General features: G+C 49.7%; 1 protein-coding gene across 1 annotated transcript in view; it reads right to left on the bottom strand.

The window, feature by feature from the left end:
• Window positions 1-24,746, bottom strand: part of LOC128715344 (titin) — a 137,026-nt gene that overhangs the window by 46,399 nt on the left and 65,881 nt on the right. The window contains exons 20-27 of the mRNA XM_053810227.1: window positions 18,870-24,716; window positions 18,555-18,789; window positions 18,321-18,492; window positions 18,073-18,259; window positions 16,338-16,665; window positions 14,933-16,259; window positions 14,123-14,252; window positions 23-6,456 (exon numbers count right to left, since the gene is read on the bottom strand). Coding sequence (XP_053666202.1) covers window positions 23-6,456; window positions 14,123-14,252; window positions 14,933-16,259; window positions 16,338-16,665; window positions 18,073-18,259; window positions 18,321-18,492; window positions 18,555-18,789; window positions 18,870-24,716 — 14,660 coding nt within the window. The remainder of the gene's footprint in view (window positions 1-22; window positions 6,457-14,122; window positions 14,253-14,932; window positions 16,260-16,337; window positions 16,666-18,072; window positions 18,260-18,320; window positions 18,493-18,554; window positions 18,790-18,869; window positions 24,717-24,746) is intronic.

Below are 24,746 nucleotides of genomic sequence, written 5' to 3'. Positions count from 1 at the left end.
GATATTCGATACCGGTACCTACCTTATCAGTCAACAAATCTTCTTCTGAGCTACGGAACTGCTCCGAGTCGGGCACATACTCGAACGGCTCTACGTTGACTGTAGTGCGACATATGGCCTCACCGATTTTATTTGTGGCCACGCATGTATACTCACCCTTGTCCTCGGGAAACACTTCGCTAATTGTGAGCACACAGCGCCCGGTAGAGTCTTGTTGTACTTGCTTGTCTTTTGTCTCTTGAATCAGCTGCGCGTTGTGGTACCAGTGAACCTTTGGCAGTGGCATCGCCACCACCTGACACTCGAGCGTTAACCGCTCCCCATCCATAACACGCGTCGGTTTGATTGTCTCCAAAAACCGCGGTGATATGTATTCGGTAACTTCCTCGGTTTCGATGGTGTCCAACGTTTGGACGGTCGCAGTAGAAGTTACCGAACCGGCCACATTTTCCGCTCGGCACGTGTACGCGCCCGTGTCCTTGCGGGTGAACGACTCAATGATCAGAATCGAGCGGTTCTCCTTCGTGACGATGCGCTGCTCATTGGTCGACTTAATGGCAGTGCCTTCCTTGAACCACTGGAAGGTTGAGGTAGGATAGCTCTCGACTGATGCTTCCAAAATGCATACCTCGGCTTCGGCGATTAATTTTGGCACTAACGGCTCAATGAACCGCGGTGCCTTGGCTTCGTCAGTGTCAGTAGCATCGGAGATAGCAACGGAGGCAGACGATTTAGCCTGGCCAGCCTCGTTTGTGACATTAATCTCATACTTGCCCCCTCTTTGGCGGGTCACTCGACGAATTTCCAGTCGGCTGTAGTACTCCTCATTGGTGATGATGACTTCTTCCTCCTCTTCCACAACCTCTTTGCTATTGCGGAACCATTTAACAGTGGGCTTTGGAATGCCAGTGTATCGACACTCGAATACAAGCGTGCTACCCGTACGTACAACCTGTGCCTCCAGTGGTTGCACAATCTGTGGAGCAACTGCTGATGGTTTTGCCCGTTCCAGCATTACCGACTGGATGTACACGTTTGCTTTACCCACAGCCTTTCCGAATTTGTTCTCTGCCAGGACGGTAAACACGACCGGTACGTTCTGCTTCGGCCGCTTCACTGTCAACCGCACATGTCCTGTTTGTTCTCCGTAGTATGTTTCGATCTCTTCCTCCTCCTCCTCGATGATCTCTATATCATCACGCAGCCAGCGTACTTTCGGTGTGGGAATTCCTGCCACTTGACATGTCACGGTCGCAACCGTTTTCTGTTCGTTCAGCTCGATCTTCAGCGGAACTACAAAGCGTGGTGCTTCACCATGCTCTGGTTTCTCCTGGACGACGATGTTAGCTTTGCTGATAGCCACCCCGGCCACATTCTTGGCCTCGCATGAGTAGATTCCGACATGGTACGGTTGTACGGTAGAGATTTCTAAAGTGGCCACATCCTCCACCACGTTCATGATGTATTCCGAGTTGGCGAACAACATCGTATCGTTGAAGTACCACTGCACCGTTGGGAATGGAATGCCTTCGATGCGACAACGTAATAGTATCGGTTTGTCTGGTTCGCATATCTGGGGCTGCAATTTCTCCACTATATTGGGAGGTTGGACTTTGGGTTTACTAATCTTCACCGTTTGCTCTTGGATCTTTGTCTCGGCGATGTGTTGCTGAGTCGTTTCGGTCAACTGACGGTCCTCGCGAATATCCTCTTCAGCGATCTTATCTGTGACTTCTTGGATGCGCTTCTGGGTGATAATTTCCAGTTCTGGCAGCGGTTGACTATCGTCAATAAACACACGCCGTTGTTTCTCTTTTTTCACCACGTTAGACTGGACACGCACCTCCATTTCCTTGCGGAACTCAGTCTGTTCCTCAATGGTAACATCTTCAATGGGTGCGGCCATTGGTTTAGTCTCCGGAACGGGACGGGCAAGCGTTATGCTGGATCTAGAAATCTCCTGTACTTGCTCTACTTCTTCCTCGTCTGCTTCATCTTCCTCTTCGGGCTCCATCGCAAACGTACTGAGTTCCTCCTTGAATACAACGTGCTTCTTGTTGCGTGATTTTCGCTTCTTGGCAGTTTCGCGCGGAGCCAACTCGGGAATGAGATCCAACACTTCCTCTGGTACAATATCAACGATCGTTTCTGCCACTTGTGCCGGTTCTTCGGGCTCTTCAAATGTTATTGATTCTTCTACCTCTGCAATACCCGACTCAGGGAACTTTGGTCTAATGATTTTCTTTTTGATACGTTTCGTTGTTTTCGTGACCGTCTCTTCAATCTTCACATCACGCACGGGCTGCAGTTCGCGTGGCGCGGACACTTCCTCGATCACCGCCTGTTGCGCGGGAACTGGCTTCAAAATAATTTCTTCCTGCACCATTTGGTCCGGTTCAGCGCGTTTCGGAATGGGTTTAAGCGTAACTTCTTCCTTGGGGACCTCCTCCTCCATGGGGAGTTCTTTCTTTCCACGGCGCCATGGTGCGGGTTTTGACTGTTCCGGTTCAGGAAGCTTAGGTTCCTGTTGTGAAATTGTTGGTTCTTCGGCCGGTTTTGGAGTTTCGTCTTTCGACGGTTTAGGTATCGGTTTGAGTACTACCTCCTCTTGTGGAGTTTCCGGCAGAGGTCTTCGTTTTCCTTTAGGCCATTCCTTTGGCTCCTCTTCTTCGACAAGTGGCTTTTCCTTCTTTCCACGGCGCCATGGAGTTTGTTCGGGTGATGTTTCCGTTGGTAAAGGTTCCGATTGCTTCGGTTTGATTGTAACCTGCTGCTCTGGTTCTGGTTCGACATCTTTAGTTGGTTTTGGAATTGGTTTCAACACTACTTCCTCCTTGGGCTCTTCTACTGCAGGACGTCGCTTACCGGTAGGCCACTTCTTTTCTAGCTCTTCCGGTTCAACTGGCTTCTGCTTGGGAGTTCTTCTCCAAGGTGGTTGCTCAGGAGCTGATTCCGGTGCTTTAGGCATCTCTTCAGGGACATATTCCGTCTTTTCCAACTGTACGTCTTCTTGTTCTGGAATCTCCGCATAAACCGGCATTTCCAGCTGTTCCACTTCTTCCTTTCGTTTTGGTTTCTTTATTTTCTTTGGAACGATTTCTTTCACCTGAGCAACTGACACCGTATCGGCCGGAATATCTTCAATCTCCATTTGTTGTGGTACAGGTTTCAAGGATACCTCTTCCATTGTTTCTTGAGGCAGTTCTTTAGCCCGCTTTGGTGTAGGTTTGAGTGTGACCGTTTCCAAGACAGCAGGTTCGGGAGCAGGAATTTCTCTCTTGGGACCTGCCTTCTTTCCCCGACGCCACGGTGGAAGACTGGTGTCTTCTTCTGGTACCAGAGGCTTGTCTAGTTCCTGCTCTGGTTCAGGTTTATCATCGAGCTCTGGCATTGGTTTCGGTTTAATACTGGGCTCTTCTGCTACCTTAGGTTCGACCTCTTTCGTTGGTCGTGGAATTGGCTTAAGGACTACCTCTTCCTTAGGTTCCTCTGGAAGAGGACGTCTCTTACCCGTGGGCCATTGTTTTTCCTCCGGAACTTCTTCTTGCGGCTTTGGCTTTTGTTGTCTACGCCAGCTCGGCTTTTCAGCCTCTTGTTCTGGCTCCTTGGGTTTTATTTCGTCCAGCTTCTCCGGTAGTTCCATCTTTTCAACCTCGGGTACTTCCGTGGGAGTAAACTCCAGTTGCTCCAACGACTCCTGCTGTTGTGGCACAGATTTTGGCTTTTTCTTCTTAACGATCTTAACCGTTTTCTCTTCAACTTCCTCACGCTCCACAACAGGAACTTCTTCAACAGTCGATCTCTTGGGGACTGGTTTCAGCGAAACCTCCTCGATAGTCTCTTTTGGAAGCTCCTTCGTTTGACGTGGTGTAGGCTTAAGCATAACCTGTTCAACCTTTTCCGGCTCTGCTGGAGCAGGAATAGGTTTCTTCTCTACTGGTTTGCGCCCACGACGCCACGGTGGAAGACTGGTGTCTTCTTCTGGTACCAGAGGCTTGTCTAGTTCCTGCTCTGGTTCAGGTTTATCATCGAGCTCTGGCATTGGTTTCGGTTTAATACTGGGCTCTTCTGCTACCTTAGGTTCGACCTCTTTCGTTGGTCGTGGAATTGGCTTAAGGACTACCTCTTCCTTAGGTTCCTCTGGAAGAGGACGTCTCTTACCCGTGGGCCATTGTTTTTCCTCCGGAACTTCTTCTTGCGGCTTTGGCTTTTGTTGTCTACGCCAGCTCGGCTTTTCAGCCTCTTGTTCTGGCTCCTTGGGTTTTATTTCGTCCAGCTTCTCCGGTAGTTCCATCTTTTCAACCTCGGGTACTTCCGTGGGAGTAAACTCCAGTTGCTCCAACGACTCCTGCTGTTGTGGCACAGATTTTGGCTTTTTCTTCTTAACGATCTTAACCGTTTTCTCTTCAACTTCCTCACGCTCCACAACAGGAACTTCTTCAACAGTCGATCTCTTGGGGACTGGTTTCAGCGAAACCTCCTCGATAGTCTCTTTTGGAAGCTCCTTCGTTTGACGTGGTGTAGGCTTAAGCATAACCTGTTCAACCTTTTCCGGCTCTGCTGGAGCAGGAATAGGTTTCTTCTCTACTGGTTTGCGCCCACGACGCCACGGTGGAAGACTGGTGTCTTCTTCTGGTACCAGAGGCTTGTCTAGTTCCTGCTCTGGTTCAGGTTTATCATCGAGCTCTGGCATTGGTTTCGGTTTAATACTGGGCTCTTCTGCTACCTTAGGTTCGACCTCTTTCGTTGGTCGTGGAATTGGCTTAAGGACTACCTCTTCCTTAGGTTCCTCTGGAAGAGGACGTCTCTTACCCGTGGGCCATTGTTTTTCCTCCGGAACTTCTTCTTGCGGCTTTGGCTTTTGTTGTCTACGCCAGCTCGGCTTTTCAGCCTCTTGTTCTGGCTCCTTGGGTTTTATTTCGTCCAGCTTCTCCGGTAGTTCCATCTTTTCGACCTCGGGTACTTCCGTGGGAGTAAACTCCAGTTGCTCCAACGACTCCTGCTGTTGTGGCACAGATTTTGGCTTTTTCTTCTTAACGATCTTAACCGTTTTCTCTTCAACTTCCTCACGCTCCACAACAGGAACTTCTTCAACAGTCGATCTCTTGGGGACTGGTTTCAGCGAAACCTCCTCGATAGTCTCCTTTGGAAGCTCCTTCGTTTGACGTGGTGTAGGCTTAAGCATAACCTGTTCAACCTTTTCCGGCTCTGGCGGCTTCGGTATTTCTCGTTTCGGTCCCGGTTTGCGTCCACGCATCCATGGTGGAAGTTGCGTTTCGGGACGCTCTTCTACATCTGGTTGCAGCTCTTCCGGCACTGGTTCTGTGAGGGGTTTAGGTCCTCTACGCCAGGCTACCGGTTGTTCGTTAGGTTTCGTATCTTGTACAAGTTCCTGCTCTGTTTGCTCCACAACGAGCTTTGCAGTATCTTCCTGTTCGGTTATTTGCACGGGTGTGGTGGAAGCTAGTTTCGGTCCTCGGTGCCATGGAACTGGCTGTAGTTCGGTTTGTTCCTTCGCTTCTTGCTCTTCTAAACGATCTATTCTTAGCACAACAGAGTCTTCTGTCTGTGCATAAGGTTGACTTTCTGGCTCGGGGCGTTTACCTCGTCTCCAAGCTACACCAGTTCCCTGGTCCAAGGTAAGCTTTTGTTGCTCTTGCTCTGTGGCTGTTTCGTGTCTATCTACCTTAAGCATAGTGCTTTCGTCGGTCTCTACGAACTGTTCTCGGCCTATTTGAGGCTGTTCCTTTCTAGGTCCTCCTCTGCGCCAAGGAACACCTTCAGCCCTTTGTGAGTCCTTACGTGTTAGTTCGTCTACTTGCTGTTGTATTTCAAGAATGTATATATCCTCGTCATGTCGCAATTTTTGAACATGATAGTCCACTTGATCGATGTCTTCCTTCTCACCGATAATAGCTTGAACCATCTCTTCCATGTGATGCTCGGATATTTCCTGCTGTTCGCGTTTCGCCGTCTTCAGTTCGACTTTTTCCAGCTGTTCCCGCTGAATCTGCGCCTTCTGGATTTGGGTCGGTTTTAGCTGTACCGTTTCAAGTTTTTCTTTTTCGATTTTTTTGCGTTCTTTGGTGGTTTTTTTCAGTTTCACCACCTCTGCAGTCCATGGTTTTATCTCTTCGCGCTTATCGATCGACAACGATCGGTCGCGTGATGTACGACGATCCTGAGATGCACGTCGCCAGGGGGCAGTAGTAGTGGTCGGACCGCGGGATAAGCTTCGAGAACGTCTCCAGGGAAGACTCTCGTCACCTTGTGGGACGAACTCGGTTTCAACCTCGCTCGTCCCGGTGCTGCTATCATACGATCCATCACTCAGCCCCTGGGCAGCTACCGTCGCCGTAGATGATGATGAAAATTGTTGCGTCTGTTGCACATCCTGTTGCTGTTGGAGCTGTACTCCATCGGCACCGTGCACCTGTCGCAGCTGCTTTCGGCGCTCTAAGTGGAATGGGGAGAGTACGAGAAGGTGTATGATTTAGCAGCCGATCAACGCTGTGATCTGTTCGATCGTATCGAGGCCAACGTTAGTCAATGCTTACATTTCACTAAGCAAAACATACACGCGTCCACATGGCACGTGTGTCAGGAATGTGGAGCAAATTTAAGAGGGAATCAAAATTTATGAAGCCAACTAACTCCCGGATGCCAAGGCTGGTGGAATGCTAAGCGTAAACAGATGGCGTTAGGCGGTTGTATACGGTTGTGTTCACCACCTTCTGTTCTTTGTGGAGTCTCTTACTGCAGGCTGTTATTTTTTTGCACTTTTGCGTAGCGTACGAAGGTGTAGCAAAGGTGAGATGATAGGTTATTTTTAGCGGCAGGAATTTCTGGATTAGCTCATCAAGGGATTGGCGTTGAAAGTGGTGTGCAGTATGGCCGATGGCAGTGAAGCGGTTTCGTCATGCTTGGTGGAATTTAATGGTACTGGTTTTATTGTACCTGTACGTGTAATGAACTCTTGGTCGCGGATATGTAACGTTAAGCAATCGTGTTGGTGTCCTGCACATGTTGTTGTTCTTTAGCGTAATGTATCGTAGTTTGGACTTGGTTGAGAAACAATAACGCGTGGGAACACTCGTGATGTCCAATGTCTCGTACTTGCTTTATTTAAAAAAGAATCCTTCAATTAACATTCTTTGGCCAGGAAAATGGGGGGGGGGGGGGGGGCGGGGGTCTAGAACAAGATGATGGCCACTTTGCAACACAAATGATTAGTCACGGTCCGCAAATTGCATCAGTCTCGATGACTAGTTTGTGTGTCATTTGTTTTGTTTACCTCGTTGACGAAACAACAACAGCCGCATGATTCACTGTGCTGCGGAAACATCCTCTGAGTAATGTGAAAAACCTTGACAAATCCGGACACCCTTCGCTGGGGTGTACTATTCATATCCTTAACCTCGAACTTTAGTACGTAAAATAGAAGAGACGTGTTGTTCGAGTTAGCTTCTATAGGCTTCTATAGGACAAGTCTACTACCTCCCACATACCGACATCAAGCGTTGTATTATCAATTTAGGACAAAATCATGAAATATGAGACCATGAATGAACCATTCAAGATTCACACACCCAGGTCGTTGTCATGCAATCTTTTCCAACCTGCACACGAGACACACCGTCGGCGGATTACGACGCTGACAGGGGGCCATATAAATAATTTTTCATTTCGGCAAATTATCCGCGCTCTTCCGCCTTCCGCCACTTAGCAACACTTCCCACCTAGCAGTTAGTAGAAGGCCGACATACGTTCACAGCATTCTTCCCCACGATTAACGCTAATCTTGTAAATTTTGTTAGACATTTATCACTCGAGCTGAGTGAACTTCCTGTCTAGTGGAAAATGTCCCGAAATCAAACCAAACAAACGACGACACGAGTCGTCTCATATTGCATCAAAAATAAGTTACGCTTTAGCGGTATCGTTGCGACTGTGAAGGATCAACGAAGTAAACAAAAAATAGGAAAAACCCGAACAACTCTTCATGTTATCACTGCTTGCGCAATGACAGTGAGTGTCAAAAAGTGGTAAGATAGGAGAAGAAAAGGTACTTAAAACATATATACCCGCAGGTTGTGTGCGTATTCGTAGCGCGGAAGGAGTGCACTCGGCTCCTCGGATTCAACTGCGGGAAATGGGGTCATAAATCGCCCCAATGCAGACAATCGGCGCGTTGAATATGTCATGTCGGAAGACGAACCTTCCGCTCAGCCCCGCTTAGTAGTATGTGTACGGACAAAGTTGACAAGCACTGACAGCGTCCAAAATATCCGGGGGTTAAAACCATGAACCGGTTCGTCGAAAAAACAAGAATTGGGGAATTAGCCACAATGGCTGTCGAACCGTTTCGAAAGTGACCAGGGCGCACGTCGTGGCGTTTAATTTTAGATACCAGCTCCCGCGTTAGTGTTCGTTCCCGTTCGCGTGTGCGATTCTCTCACCGGAGCAGAACCAGCGCGCCACGATCATGTGGATGAGCGTGAGTGACCCTTATTAATTATTTTCGGCATTTCTTAAAATATCTCACTGGTGAGTGGTCGACCGGAGGTTGGTGCGCATGCGTCGAGTAGGACAACATTACGCCCCAAGTGCGGACACTGGGCGCTCTCTTTTCAACAGATCGGACACTTTAGTCGACATAGTGTGGTTAGCTCGGATGGACGGTTCGCGAACCGGTTCGGTCCAGGTAGGGCAAGGGCTTCAAAGGCTGGATCGGAACAGTTTCCGCGTAGCAGAGGGGACACCAAACAAACTCCGGAAGACGGAGGGGAATTGGTAGGGGCACCGAGTGTAGAATTAATTGTTAACCGAGTTCGGGGAGCTTCTAATCGCGTGACGTTTCAACTCGTTCCCTGGCGTCATGCGGTGTGGTTGTGTGGTCCATTGTGTGTAGGAGGTGACGCGCATGACATGTTTGTCAACACCGTTGTCCTGACGAATCGAAAGTGTTTCCCGAATTCGCTAAATTACTGTGCCACCATTGGGACAGAATTTCAGTTCCCAAGCTATCGGTTCGAGTTAGTGAACAAAGCAAGGAAAGTGGAAATAGGTTCGGGATAAATGGAAGGAATCAGAACAATTTAAATGAAGTGAGCGTGTGTTTTTTTTATCTTTTTGTTATAAATGTTTCGCTCTCCAGTTCGGGTTTTATTGCTTACTTACAAACGTATAAAAACATACATATAATTAGTCTCTGATCGCGCAGCATAGTGACAAAATGGAGTTTGGGGAGGGAAAGGACAAAACCTATTTGTTAATGCGCGAATTAAATCATCTTAAGTGGTATACAGTGAGTGTTTTTTGTTTAATTTGTTAATAAATAAATCTTAACTAAAGCTAAGTAACACGGCAAGCTATAACAACGGAAAAAGCGCTGGAAGCGAACAGAACGCACCCACGATCGTTCGCTAGTTCATCGATCGACTTCTACTCTGCTCGCCTGTGTACACGAGACTTAAGCTTATTAAATCGTCCTGCTCCGACACTTCAACCACCGAACATCAGCGATGAGAATACACATCTATTGAAAGCGTAACACAACAAGCATAACACCAAGTGATCAGTAGTAAAAGCGATAACAGCAGCAGGAGCTTCTAGCTGCATGCAGCTGTCAGGTGATGCAGCAGGGCGTTAATGGCGGCACAAGATCCTACATGTTTGCCACGAGTTGACAAGATAAGTATACCGTTTCAGAAGCTTGTATTGTTACCAAACAAATTGCTGCATCGTTAATTTATTGTCCTGCTCAGGGTAAACGGTCTCCTTGAAAGAAATCTGTATCGCTTTAAGCACAAAAAGATCTATTACATCTGCCAGATGGGCGCCATCGTGGTAAAGATGTTGAAAGCGTGTTGCACGCCTTTGACTTTCGTAGAACATTCGGGGTCATTCGCCCGGTTATAAGCGCGGTCAAGCAGCAAACAGACACTGTAGCACACTAGCAGGAAAGAGCGGGTTAAAGGACGTCGACATTTTGTCAAAAAAAAAACCGCAAACGAAACAAAGGCACGACTATTTTTAGCGATTTTTTAAAACACACAAGAAATTTGGCATTTTGTGTTGTGGCTTTTCTGTTTTGATTCGGTTGTTGATGCCATAAACAAGCGGCTTGTACGCATCCAAACTGCAACCATCTTGAGGACGCCTGCAGCAATTCAGTTTCGGTAGCGGTTGCTTAAAGTTCATCCTCACTAACGTTTTAAAATTTCGTTTCGTTTTTGAACAGGATACAGGTGATGACGAGTTGGCGCCAATTGGACGTGAGGAGACCCTACTGAATGCTGACGATTGAAGACTTTTAACTACTTCTACCTAATTACTATTGAGGAACAGGCCATGGAAATCAAGACATCTTTTCGGAGCAAGTACATACATCACCGGCAACGCAAGTCTACAAGCAACGATCCTAAACAACAGATTTGAAAGACCCGGAGAGGCGTTGTCAACAATAGCACACGGCACGTCATCGTCCAAAAACAAGCCTTAGAAACACGATCTTAGTATACGCGTGGGTAGCATCATTGTGTTCTAGCGGAGTGACTCAACGACTGACTCTCGGAATGTGTTTACTAAGTAACGCTTAGATGATTCAGACCGACCGACCGGAACCACGGAGAATATTCTAGAATACCTCGAATATCGGCAAATCTACTACCTGAGCATCAAGGTTTCGCAACCGGAGTCGGAATAATTTCGAAAATTACAAGCTGATGCTGTGGAGATCGATCGATCTTTCTAAATCTTTCACAAGATCAAGTAGGATGGCTACAGTTCGATACACGCTCCATACCGTACAGTGTCCATGTTGTATTCGTTTCTCTTCTTGTTGTTATGTTCGGTACCAGATTTGAACGATCATTCCTCTCGACCGGTTTTCTTGCTTGCAATACCCTCCTTGCTAGTATCCCATTCGGGCGCGAGGGGTTTTGTGCTAACGAAATCTATTTTAGTAATGAAATCTTTATTGCTAATTATTCAGCTCGAAGAAGCACTAGACGCCACACAAAGTTTGAAGCATTTTCTGGGGGGTAGGGGTTACATAATTGTTTCCTGCACGCTATCCTTCCTTCATCCTTCCTGAACTGAAACTCAATTTCCAACTTCTGAACGCCATTTGCCGTGCATGCTATTCTCGGTTCTACACCTCCCTTTGCTCCCTTTTGCAAATCACTCACCGCATCTTTCACCGTAATGATATCGATCGCTCCAAAGGTAAGTAATAAGAGTAATAAATCTCACGTTGTTCTGGTTTTTATCTTTCGTACGCAATAAAGTAAACTACTGAACTGTGAAAGTAAACTTCCCAATACACATACCAACGAAAAACAAGTCGAGCAGCCTTTAATTACAGTGCGCCTTCACTCATCATCCGAAAATCAATCGAAAGAAATCGTACCAGAGAAAAAAAATACATGCGCGCCCTGCCGTTAAACAAACAGATTAAAAACTCCTAACCTCAACCCGAAGGTCAGCATGATTCATGCTCCAGAAGCGGATCTCTCCGTGTCTTCCGGGAAGCGATGCGCGCGGGACGCGATGCTTTTCCGTGTGCAAACACACGTTTACCATGTGGTCGACGGAGGTGATGTGGCCGTTAAACAGAACGCCACACGGAGCACACGGCGTCCTATAATTAGAACAGTCCGTTTTTTGCCGTGTGAAAAAACTCACGATTCACGGTGGGGTGTGTGCACCAACCCATCACGCGTCAGGTTTGTCATCGGCATCCGCTCACCTCAGCCCAGCATAAACGCACCGGCGGTTCGGGAGATCTGGCCTAGGCACGGTGTTGCGAATCGTTGACTCACCCGATGTTGGAATATTCCAAACGTGCGCTCACACCTTTACAACTCACAACCGCTCAAAATCGCATCCGTGCTGCACACGGCACGCAGCAACCGTATCTCCAAGACGCGGGGCCATGTATAATTAGGGTGGGCATCGGTTTTTATTCCTTCTTTTCTCTAGTGGTGCTCTTGATGGCGAGATTCACCTACCAGAGCGATGCATAACGACACACCACTCAGGGACGTTGCAAAATTCTTCATCAAAAGTCAGAATGCATCTTCACACTGGCCGGCCATGAATGTGACGTCGATGGTCTTCTCGTACAGCCAAATGAATGTTTTCAAGACATTGTGATGGACGCTGGCTATTAATCTTGGTGAGCGTACCGACTGCGTTACGGTGGAAGATACTGAACTGCTTTTTTTTCTTTTTGCATACATTTTTGGCCTCCCACCCGCAAAGAGGACGAACGAACCACTGATGGGTCGACGACATGTGAATATGTTCCTCCCTTGTGGAGGGAGGAGGGGAAGATGAGCATGGGAAAAGTGTGTGAGTGTGTGTGTGTGTGTACAATGCTGGTGGTGTATGTGTGATTTTTCCGAAGAAAAATGCAAATAGAGTGATTAGATATGGGAAATGGGATTGATTATTCAATCCGTACATTGCGTGAATGTACTGTTTTTTTCTTTTCTTCAAACCGAACATTATCATACCGGACGTTACACTTGATGCCAATCTCACAACGGATGGTGTACAGGGATGGATTTGTACACTGTCGGGGTGGTTGATTTTTCACGAATTAACGGAGAAGTTGTGAAGACCGGGTTGGAGAAGGCGATCGCGAATGGTTACCCACCGCGTTGTCCCCCCGGGGGGGAAGAAAATCAACTCCCGGGAGCACACAGCTATTGGAATTTGGAAATGGCCACGGAGTCGAACCGGTGGTGCCGGTTAACACAAAACGATTCCTCGCCTGTGTACGCATGTGTGTCATTCGATCTATCTTCATTGCTAAAAATAGCGAAGACACTCGTGGGAAGGAGATCCCCGGTGGATGGGATCTCGTTCCCCGTTCGTATCGTGTGCTCGTGTTGGTGTGCATGTGCTGTACAAGTTCGATCATTGTGGTATCAAGAGATTGTGTGGTTGGGGATAGATAGGTTGGGTTTGTCCATCTACCTACGAAACAAATGGTGTTTCAAATGTTTCTTATCAAAGTTCGTTCGTCTGCTTTGCGGATGGAGATGGAGTTTGCGGCGTTTCGCTCTATTCCTGTATGTGTGCCAGTGTGGTGTGTCCCCTACAGGTGGCTGGTGACAAAACACTTCCCTTTCCTTTAGCCTTCCTTTTTTTATTGTGTTAACATATCCTCAAGCTATAAAAACCTAAGCTGGCCTAATTATGCGTGGTGTATAATTGTCAGTTAATTCGATCATTAAAATCAGCAAAGCTATATATCATGTAGGGTACTATTAGACGTATAAAAACAGCATCAAAAACATGGCGCGGTATTATAAATATGTAAATAGCTATTCTCTTCATGTTTGGCCTCTTCCTCTCGCTATTCCAACTCAACGTGCTTCTACTAATCTGAATGTATCGGTATTGCAACTCTTCTTCTAGCGCAATTATCTCGTGATGTATGCACTTGCACTGTCCCCCTGACATCTCTGCTCCTCTTCAGCTATTAAGAGTTCCGGAGCCTTTTTCACATTGGCTAATGAGCTATTGCCCAACCAACATTCGTTTGCGTCTTTGCGTGAAAGTCATTCGGGCAAGAGATTAGAAGCATCCTGTATCCTTTACTGTATGCTCGTTACGTCCGCAAGATGGTATCATTTTGCCGCGAGTTTGTGCGTTTTGGTACAACGGGGTTTGGCCGATTCTTTACTGTGTCGGGTTAATAATGGTCTGCTAGTAAAGAGCTGCTCCAGAGTTTAGAGCGCAAACACCCATCACGGCAATGGGGGGGTGAACAGTAAAGGCTAGACTATAAACAAACAAACAAAGTAGCACAACAGCAAAACAACAATCTGTCCGTCCATGAAAACAACCCGCTCGGTTCGCTGGTGTTTGATTATCGCAAGACGGATTTGACGCTTACTGACCGTGCAGCTAAAGACGTTTATGAATTCGATTAAAATATTCGAGAGGCTTGTATAAAGTAATGGAGAGTAGTTTGCGGGGGGGTGGTGGTATAAGGATGTACGCAGCTTGCAAACGCGTGGCAGGACTAAATTATTTACTGATGGTGTTTTGCTGTTTTGTTTTGCAGGTTGGTTGGTTTTGTTTTGGTTCTACTGAGTATTCTTACTTTTGACTATCAGTTTGGCGGACGTTTCAACCTGCCCAGCGGATGTGGTCACACGGCAGGTGAAGGTACCGGAGTCCTCCTCGTAGGTCGTCCCGATCAGAAGCACGGCATTGTTGCCCTCGTTGATCATCTGTGGATGGTGGTAGAGAAGAGAATGCCAGCATTGGAAAAGCGTTAGCAACAAGGTCACATTAAACGGCTAAGCAAATGGGGAAAGAAACCGAGAGCCAGTTCAATTGATAATCATGGTTTAAGGTTGTCAAATTTAGATTCAACCCGCTATTGGCAATGTGCGGCCATTGGGACGTTTGCCAATACGGTTTCGAAACGGTTTCAACGCTCATCGAGCAAACTTTACACGGGAGCACGCGTAGGAGTGTTGACGGACAAACAAGCCGACCGATGAGCGACAAAATGTCTGCCAAGGCAATTAAATGGCTACTACCTTGGCATGGGCGCAGCTCAGCAGCTGTCCCCGTTTGTTAGCGGAACGGATCGGAAAAGCGTGAAAAACATCCAAATGGAAGGTGAGGTCAAACGGAACGCAACATGACTGGTTGGTGTGACATTTAACAAGATCATTAAACACGTGTGCCAACAACTTCTGATCGATCGTGGCTAGTTCTGTCTGTTCCAGCGCGGTGATCCAACGACGTTAATTAAGACATATCGGTCGCGGTCACACTTCTGGCACGGAATCAAACTCCAAACGAACGGCCATTAGATGAGCTGTCGCAGGGCACATTTGCGTGATGAATTAGCATAATAAACGGTATCTCAAGTTCGCAGGAGGCGAGGGTTACAGCTTACCTGAAAATCGGGTGACTCCGGAATCAGAAGACCTTCACGCAACCACTGGACGGTCATTTTGGTTGGTTTGCCAACAATCGTTGTCTTGAACTGAGCCGGCGAACCCTCGTCCACGATGCAATCTTTCATCTCACCCAGCTTTGGTCCGGCGTCGGGCATCTCTGGGGCGACCACCTTCAACGTGGCAGTCGTGTGGACCTCACCGCCCGGGTTTGACGCGATACATAGATACTGACCCTCATCCTCTGGGAACGCTTCGGTAACGATCAGCGTAAACGCATCCCGATCCTTGCCCATTTGGAAGTACTTGGAGGGTTTAATCTGCTTATCGCCCTTGAACCACTGCGCGGTCGGTGTCGGCTTGCCGGTGACTCGCGTGCGGAACTCTACCGATTGTCCCTCGGGTACCGTTTTGTCCTTGAGCGGTTCGACCAACGTTGGAGGACGCTCCGTTCCGGGAGTGGCTGGCTTCTCGATGATAGGCGTCACCGGTGTATCAACGGTACAGACGGCATCGCAACGCGCCTCGCCGGCACTGTTGATGGCAACACACTCGTACTTCGCACCATCTTCGGCGTACGCCTCAATGATCAGCAGCGTGTAGTTGTTATCTTCTTCGAGCATTTTGTATTTGATGTTCGGCGTGAGCTTCTGGCCATTCTTCAACCAGTACACATCGAGCGGCTTCGTACCGGTTACCTTTGCGTCGAACCGCGCCAGCTGTCCGGCCGTGACCGTCGTGTCGCTAATCGTGCTGACAAAGCTCGGCGGAATGACTCCACCACGGCCCTGTTGCCGGCGCTGTTCCACCACCAGGTTGGCGCTACACTTGGCAGTGCCTCCACGGTTCTCCGCAATCACGGCAAACACGGCCGAATCTTCGAGGAACACCTGGCGAATGATGAGCACCGACTTCGTGCCGAACGTGTGGATCTGGAAGTCGGCCGAATTGTTAATCTGGAAGTTCTCGCGGAACCATCGCACCGTCGGCATGGGTTCACCATCGAACTCGACCTCGAACCGTGCCTGTTCGTTTTCGAATGCGCGGCACGGTTGAATCTTACGAGTGAACACTGGTGGCTTGGTCGGCTGTACCGGTCCCTCCACCACGCGTTCCTGCGTCGTACCCTTGTGCTCCATTTCGGTCGTTTCCGTGGCGGTGATTTTACGAATGATTTCTTTGTCATCGTACACCTCCTTCTGTGTTTGCTTCTGCTGCGAGATGTGAACTTCCTTGCCCTGGACGGACGTTTCTGTCGGTTCCGGGATCAACTTCTTCTTGGGAGCTTCAATCAGTTCGACGTTTTCGCTCTCCTTTGTTTCCTCCCTGTAATGTGCAAGCATAGGCGGATTGAGTGGTTGTGTCAGATCGGTTCCCATATCTGTCCGCATATTCCATACTTACAGCGTCTGCTCGTAGGCACTTGCCATACCCTTGGCGATCGATTGACTAACAACCTTCTCGCCAGGGATCGCAAACTGATGCTTCTCTTCGCGCATCTTCTGCTCCTTGGTGATCTGCTCATTTTCCAGCTCAGCCAACTTGCTGTAGTAGTCCTCGCCCTTCTTCTGCTTGACCGTCTTTTGCCATTCGGTTTCGCCGTCCTTCTTGGCCTTCGCCTTCTGCACGACCTTGGTGACGCGCTTCTTTTTCTTCTCTTCCTGCAGCGTCGCTTCCAGATCCGTCTCCGAGCGTCCCTTCTGATAAGCGACTAGATCGTAGTCGTACCATGCTGTTAATCAGATAATTAGGGTTGGAAAAATGGATGGTGACAACAGATCGCAGTTCATCCGTACATGGAGGGGAATCCCACCGGAAGGCCTCTGGGGGGAAAACCCGACCGTGTAACGTTTTCTTTAACGTCCTCCGTTATGATACAGTACAGAATCACCGAGCCATATGATCGCTGCTTTAAGGTACGGGAGTAGAATATCCATTCAGGGAAGATTGCGTGCATGCAAACATGCCTTCAGACTTTGGGTTCAACTCCGTTAAGGTGCATCGCAATTAATATACGGTTAATAGTAGATTGAGAATCAAATTGAAACGGTTACCAATAAGTTAGAGACCAGGCGTCGTCGTTAGACACAAGAACACTTTCTTGCCGTTGTTCTCGTTTTCTTGTATTAGAAGACCTTACCTAGCACCAGTACGTCTACGTACGTGACTGTGCACCATTAAGCGAGAACAACCAAAGCCCAACACCTTCCCGAACAGATAGAATCGAATAGTCAGTCAATCATAGCAAGCAAGAAATGAAAGGCGTTTCGAAATACACAAAACTATACAAGCTGGAAGTAGGGGACGATTCCATCAAGGGTGCCAGGTATATACAAAACGAGCAGAAGAGATAGAGATAAAATTAGTTCCATACGGTGTCGTACGGTGTTGCAGCAGAAAATTAGCACAGCACAGGTGCGAATGCGCGATAGGGGTGCATTCTGAACCGATTCTGATGACGATCTTCCGCACAGAAGTCAACGATAACTGTCTCCACATCCCAGAACATGAAGCTGCAGTACTAGGTGGGGCGAGTTCCGTGGAAGATCCCCGTTTCCTTTCTCGCTCCCTCTCACGTAATACACCTGGACCGGGAGCTGCACTGGCTTATGCTAAATCTGCTATCATTAGGGGGAAGAATTGTAGGCGACTGTTCTTCGGGAAGATCAGGAATAGGGAACGGGAATTTGAGGGAGTATATTGCTTGAAATGGTTTGATTGTTGTTGCTGGTGGATATCGTATGTGGTAGTACGGTTCTGTTCGCGAAGTGGTCCGATGGAAGGCTCCCGATGGTAAAAGGCAAAGTTTGAACATGAGAAAAAGGGAGCCGTGGATATAGTGAAGCGTGTTCATCACCGCTGTGTTAGTGTAGTAGCATGGAGTTTACGCGCTAGTCTCACTCCATTCAGTAGTGGAGCGAACTCTACCTAAAGCAAAGCACCAGCTTCCAGTGTTCATTTTTCGAGTGGCCAGTGAGTAGTAAAGAGTAAGTGTGTGAGTGGTAAAAGTGGCAGTAATAGTAAGTAGATAGAGTAGAGAGTAGCGATAGGTGTGTCTTTATGGCTGACACTGCCGCGAGTAGGAAGAGTTCGTTGTTGGTGCAGTGAGATCGATTGATGGCTGTGTCGGTATACTTACGTCGTGGTGAGTTCTTCAGCACACCGCGGTAGTCATCACGACGAGGAGTAATCTTCAGTTCGCAGCTAGCAACGGCCTCGCCGACGGAGCTACGGGCGATAACTTCAATTTTGCCGGTGTCGTACTGACGCGTCTTCGGAATATCGAAGTGATACATGCCGTCATAGGTAAGCTTGTAGCGTTGACCCTATAAAGAGAGTTTGTGTGAGACCCGTACAATGCACAGCACGATTTACTCGAATTCTTACATTAACGACGGTATGTCCATTGATGAGCCACATGACACGGGGCTTTGGATGCCCGGTAACACGACAACAGAATCGAGCCCATTCACCTTCCTCGACTTCGATCGATTCCGGGCGACTGACAAAGGCTGGTTCCTTCTTGGGCTTTTGTGTTTCATCGATCACCTCGGGGATGCTGCAAGCGAAATAGAAAACAATCAGTACCAAAAGAAAGTGAAGCTTATTTTAGTAACATACTTCAAGTTCCACAAGGCTTCCATCTCGCGGATCTTCTGGATACTCTTCATGCCCTTTGGCAACTGCGAGTCGTATACGATGCCTGGTTTGCCGGTAGTCTTGATAATTGCACGAGTTTCGTCCATGCCGTACAAGTTGGTGGCACGGCATAGATACTCGCCACTATCCTCCGGATAGATCCAGCCGAAGTTCATTGCAACGTAACCAAAGTCGTAGATCGGTGTGAAACGATTCTCTGTGAAATTACAAAATGTTGTATTAAATGATGCCACCCATACATAGAACACGGGTATCCCCTATCTAGTCGATACTCACTGTACGGCAGTGGTTTACCGTTGTAGAACCATTCAACCTTCATGTCTGGATCGCCGACCGGTGCCAGTTGGCACTCGAACTTGGTGGCCTGCATCTCGACCAGATTAGTCTGATCCTTGATCTGCACAACGAAACGCGGAGGCTGTTTGCGGTCCGGATCGAACAAGTCGTCCTCTGTGAGGAAGATTTCCTCGGTGTACTTCTTGATGGTTGCTTCCATTTGCATGAGCGTCTCCGACTTCTGCATGCCCTTTGGAATCTGGTTCTGGAGCACAATCGAGGGTAGCTTCTTGCAGCTGATGTGGGCCTTGGTTACGTCCTCACCATGCTCGTTGAAGGCACGGCAAGTGTAGTCGCCCGCATCCTCCGTGTACACCGAAAGAATGTCCAAGGACACGAAGCCCATATCGTAGATTGTACGATATCGGTGACCACTTGGCAGTGGTTTGCCATTGCGGAACCATTCCACTCGCAGCTTCGGATCTTCCTTCGGTTCGACACGGCACTCGAAGCGAATGGTTTCACCCTCATCGATGGTTGCAGACTGGATCTGTGACACAAACTTCGGTGGACCGAAGGTACGCTCCTCTTGGGTCGCCAACGTCACTTTTCCACGTTCCAGTTCCTTCAGCTTGGAAGCAGTCATACCTTCAGGCAGCTGTGAATCAAGCACGATACCTCCGCGGGCCACCACAGTCACCTTGGCGGTGGTTGACGCGGTTCCCCACTTGTTGGTGGCTCGGCACTCATACACGCCAGAATCTCGGACGTACGCATAGTCCATGTCCAATGCAATGAAACCGAAGTCATTCAGCATGTGCACACGGGAACCGGTTGCAAATGGCTTGCCATTGTGATACCAATCGATACGCAGTGACGAGTCTCCCACCGGTTCGACGCGACAGTCGAAGTGGACTGGTCCACCCTCAGGAATGTCCACGTTGTCCTTGATTTCGACAACGAACTTCGGTGGGCGGCCTTCTTCCTCATCAGCCATCAGCTCTTCGCGCTTGTGCAGCTGCTCTTCCAGCTTCTGGATGCTCTCCGTGCCAGTGCGGAAGTTCGATGGCAGTTGCGGCTCCATGATGATACCCTGGCGACCACGCACTGTTAGCTTGCACGAAACGGTTGCCTCTCCGTGGCGGTTTGTAGCCTTGCACGTGTACAATCCCGAGTCACGCTGGTAGCAGCCGGCAATCTCCAGGATCACGAATCCGAAGTCGTTGATCGTCTTGATGCGCGAACCCGCCCACAGAGCCTTTCCATTGTGGTACCACTCGACACGCATGCTCGGATCGTTGATCGGCGTCAGGCGACACTCGAAGTGCGCCAGCGAGTTTTCGGTTAACGTCATGTCCGAAGGTGTAGTGATGAATTCCGGTGGCTTGCCAGTGTCATCATCGGGCGAACCAAGCCCACCGTGTGGAATACCAAGACCCTCGAGCTCGGCAATACGTTCAATGGTGCTCTCCATGCCCTTCGGCAGTTGCGACTCAAGAATGATGCTACGCTTGCCCTGCACACGCATGGTTGACGTAGTGACTGCCTCACCGTACTCGTTCGTCGCACGACACGAGTACTCGCCCGAGTCCTCGGGATACACTGGCGAGATTTCCAAAATAACGAATCCAAAGTCGCAGAACGTGCGGAATCGTGATCCGGTCTTGAGTGGCTTGCCGTTCCAGAACCATTCCACCTTCAGCTTCGGATCGTCCGTTGGTGTCAGCTTCGCCTCGAAGTGAGCGCTTTCGCCCTCACGCAGCGAATCGATGTTCGATAGTGGTGTCGTAAAGACTGGAGCACGACCACCCTCGGTACGCTCACGCTCGTCACGGGTACGGATCAACGAATCCTCCAGTGTCTGAATCTTCTCCAATCCACCCTCCATTCCACGGGGCAACTGTGAGTCCAGGATGAGGTTGGCCTTCGAAATGCAGCGAAGCGTAGCCTTGGTGCTGTCCGACCCGTACTTGTTCGTGGCTCTGCATTCGAATTCACCCGAATTTTCTTCGTAGCAGTACAGAATATCGAGGATCACGATGCCGAAATCGTGGAACGTACGGTAACGGTGGCCATGCGGCAGCTTCTGTCCATTCCAGTACCATTCCACCACCAACTCGGGGTCGTTGATCGGTGTCAGGCGTGCCTCAAAGTGAGCGCTCTGTCCCTCCACTAGCTTCGTAATGTCGCTGATCTTTGTGGTGAAGCGCGGTGCTTCGCCAACCGGCGAACCTGCCGCCGTCTGCTTCACACCCGACTGGCTTTCGAGCTCGCGAATTCTTGCCAGCGAGTCTGGCTGCAGAGACTCCAGATACACGCCACCCTTTCCGAAGCACTTAAGTGTAGCACGGGTCGTGTCTTCACCATATTTGTTCGACGCACGGCATACGTACTCACCCGAGTCGTGACTCTGCACGTACGCAATGTCCAGCAGCACGTAACCAAAGTCCGATACCGGCTTGATGCGGTTCGAATGGCGCATTGGCTTGCCGTTGTGGAACCACTCTACCTTCAGGTCCGGATCGTTCACCGGCACAAGAGTACACTCGAAATGAGCCGATTGTCCATCCTTCAGGCCCTCCAGCGATTGCAGCTGAGTAGTGAAACGTGGCTTCTGTCCAGCCGACTTGTCAACGCATTCCAGTTCGACGCTGATCTCAGCCGATCCAAAACGGTTTGTGGCACGACACGTGTAGCTGCCCGAGTCCTCGATCTTAGTGCCGAGGATCTCTAGCACAACCATTCCGAAAGCGTACACCGTGCGCACACGATGGCTTGCTTCAAGCTGCTTGCCATTGTACAACCATTCGATGGTCATGGACTGATCGCCGGTCGGTATGAGCGTAGCATCGAAGTGCGCTATCTCACCCTCGCCGACATTCTTCAGCGTGACGAACTCCGAAGTGAAGCGTGGCGCATGTCCGCCATCCGATTCAGCCTGCCCACCTTCTTGACGGCGAAGAGAATCCTCCAGATCTTGGATCTTTTCCAGGCCCTCCGTGCCCTTTGGATGCTGTGTACGCTCGATCAGGCTCTCCTTAGTTGCGCAATACACGGTCGAGGAAGTGAATGCCTCGCCGGCCAGGTTGTACGCCTTGCAGGTGTAAATACCCTGATCGCGCTCATACACCTCCGTCAGGTCCAGCGTGACGAAACCGAAGTCACTTGTCATCTTGAAGCGTGATCCATGCTCCAACACCTTGCCATTGAAGTACCATTCAATCTTCAGGTTAGGATCGTCCTTGGGTTCGACCTGGCCTTCCAAATGCAGTGCTTCTGCCTCGTTCAGCCGGAACTCCGACTGCAGCTGTACCGTCCATTGTGGTTTCGGGAATGCAGATTCCGGTTTCGATTCCTGGCGGCGGTAGCGGTTGGCCAAAGCTGCCTCGGTGTCTTGCACTGCCTCAAGTCCAGCCTTGCCCTGTGGATGTTGCGTATCCAAGTACATGGTGCTGGTGCTGGTACAGCGCAACGAACCGGAAGTTGATGCCGATCCCTTGCTGTTGGTAGCTTTGCAAGTGTAGATACCCGAATCCTCGGCGTATGCACCGGTCAGATCCAGTGAGACGAAACCGAAGTCATACGTCGTCTTGAAACGAGAACCAGTTGGCAGCGGCTTACCATTGACGAACCATTCGATCTGCATCGTTGGATCCTTGGACGGTTCAACGCGGCATTCGAAGTGTGCATTTTCGCCTTCCTTGATCTCCACATTGTTCAGGTGGCTTACGAAGACTGGCGATTCGAACTGATCCTCTGGTACGTCGCGCAGGTTCATGCGCGGTGCCTCCAGGTCCTGGATCTTCTGCACAGATGATGGATGCATGGTGTCACCGAGCAACCAATGGCTGGCGTCGATCTTGAGCGTGGCTGTAGAGACAGCTTCGCCGAGATTGTTCGTAGCCTTGCAGGTGTAGATGGCTGAGTCGTCCGCTCGCAGACCGTTGATCGAGAGAGTAACGAGTCCGAAGTCGAATGTGCTGCGGATACGCGCACCGGTAGTGATGGCGATACCATTCTTGAACCACTCGATACGGAGGTTCGGATCGGCGCGTGGTTCCACCTGGGCCTCCAGATAGACGTGCTGACCTTCCTGTAGCTTATCGTGGCTCTCGAGATGCGTGGTGAACACCGGAGCCTGCTGTGGCGTCGTATCGACAAACATATCCGGCACACGGTTCATGGCGGCTTCCTTCAGCTGGATCTTTTCCCAGGCTTCTGGAAGCAGTGGCTCTCCGGCGATCGATGCCTTCGACTTGATCTTCATCGTGGTCGATGAAACGGCTTCGCCCGCGCGATTGATTGCCTTGCACATGTACACACCCGAATCTTCCGCCACAACCGAATTGATGTCCAGTGTGACAAATCCGAAATCGTTAGTGGTGCGGAATCGTGAACCCATCTTCAATTCAACACCGTTCACGTACCACTCGTACTTCATGCTAGCATCACCCACCGGCACAACGCGTGCCTCGAAGTGGGCATGCTGACCCTCCCACAGCTCTGACGGTCCGGTCAGCAATTGCGTGAATATGGGCTTCTCGAAAGCTGCCTCGTGGTCATCGGAACGCTGCTGGTGCGGTTGCTCCAACGCAATAATCTTCTTCATACCCTCCGGATGCTGCGAATCCATCTGGATGCTTGCCTTCGTGCGCACACGCATGGAAGCGGTAGTGACGGCTTCACCCAGCGGGTTAATTGCGCGGCACATGTACACACCCTCATCCTCCTCGCGCACATGCTGCAAATCCATCGAGACGAAGCCGAAATCGTGCTGCTTGGCAATACGCGAGCTATCCTCCAATGGCTGCTCGTTGCGGAACCATTCTACCCGCAGGTTCGGATCGCCCACCGGGATCAAGCGGCACTCGAAGTGTGCCGTTTGTCCTTCGGCAACGTAGTCGATGTTTTGCAGAGGTTGAGTGAACACAGGACGTTGCTTTGTGACAGCGTCCTGCACCTCCGGACGGCGGAATGGACTAGCGCCTTCGAGCTGCTTGATCTTGTCCAGACCCTCCGGATGCTGCGTGTCGGAAATGATCGCTCCCTTAGCAGTCACCTGCATCTTGATCGACGACTTGCACTGGCCCTTAGCGTTGATGGCCTTGACCGTGTATTCGCCCGCATCCTCGGCAACGACGTGCTGGATGTCGAGCGCAACATAACCAAAGTCGAACGTAATATGGAAGCGGGAAGCCGACTGCAGTGGCTTACCGTTGTGGTAGAACTCGATGCGCAAGTTCGGATCGTGGATCGGTTCGACCTGCGCCTCAAAGTGAGCCGTTTGTCCCTCATGAATCTCCGTGGTGCCACGCAGCTCGGTAACGAAACGTGGTGCAGTAACTTCCGGTTCATCCAACTCCAACCGCGATGGTCGGACGTGTGCCTCTAGCTTCTGGATCTTCTCCAATCCATCTGGATGCTGCGAGTCGAAGATGATGTTGCGCTTGTTTGTGACGCGAATGTTGCACGTGCTGACCGCTTCACCGACTTGATTGGTGGCCTTGCACATGTATGTTCCACTGTCCTCGCCATACACGTACAGAATGTCGAGCGCTACGTAACCGAAGTCGTGCGTCGTACGGAAGCGATGCCCGGCGCGGATTGCCTTGCCGTTAATAAACCATTCGATCTTGAGATTCGGATCGTTGATCGGTTCCACGCGGCACTCCAGGTGGGCGTAGTCGCCTTCCTTCAGATTCTCCAAGCTAGTCAGTGGAGTGAGGAAGACTGGTTTCTGCTTGGTCGGTTCAACATCAGGGGTGTGCGGTTTCTGATAGCTCTCCAGTTCCTTAATCTTTTGCAGCCGCTGTTCATCGAGCGTCTCCAAATATAATCCGGCATTTGCTAAGGCATGAACGAAAAACGCATTACTCT

This window comes from Anopheles marshallii, chromosome 3, assembly GCF_943734725.1.
Source record: "Anopheles marshallii chromosome 3, idAnoMarsDA_429_01, whole genome shotgun sequence".
NCBI lineage: Eukaryota > Metazoa > Arthropoda > Insecta > Diptera > Culicidae > Anopheles > Anopheles marshallii.
Note: the sequence above shows the minus strand (reverse complement) of the source record. Positions and strands in the feature narration are given on the sequence as shown.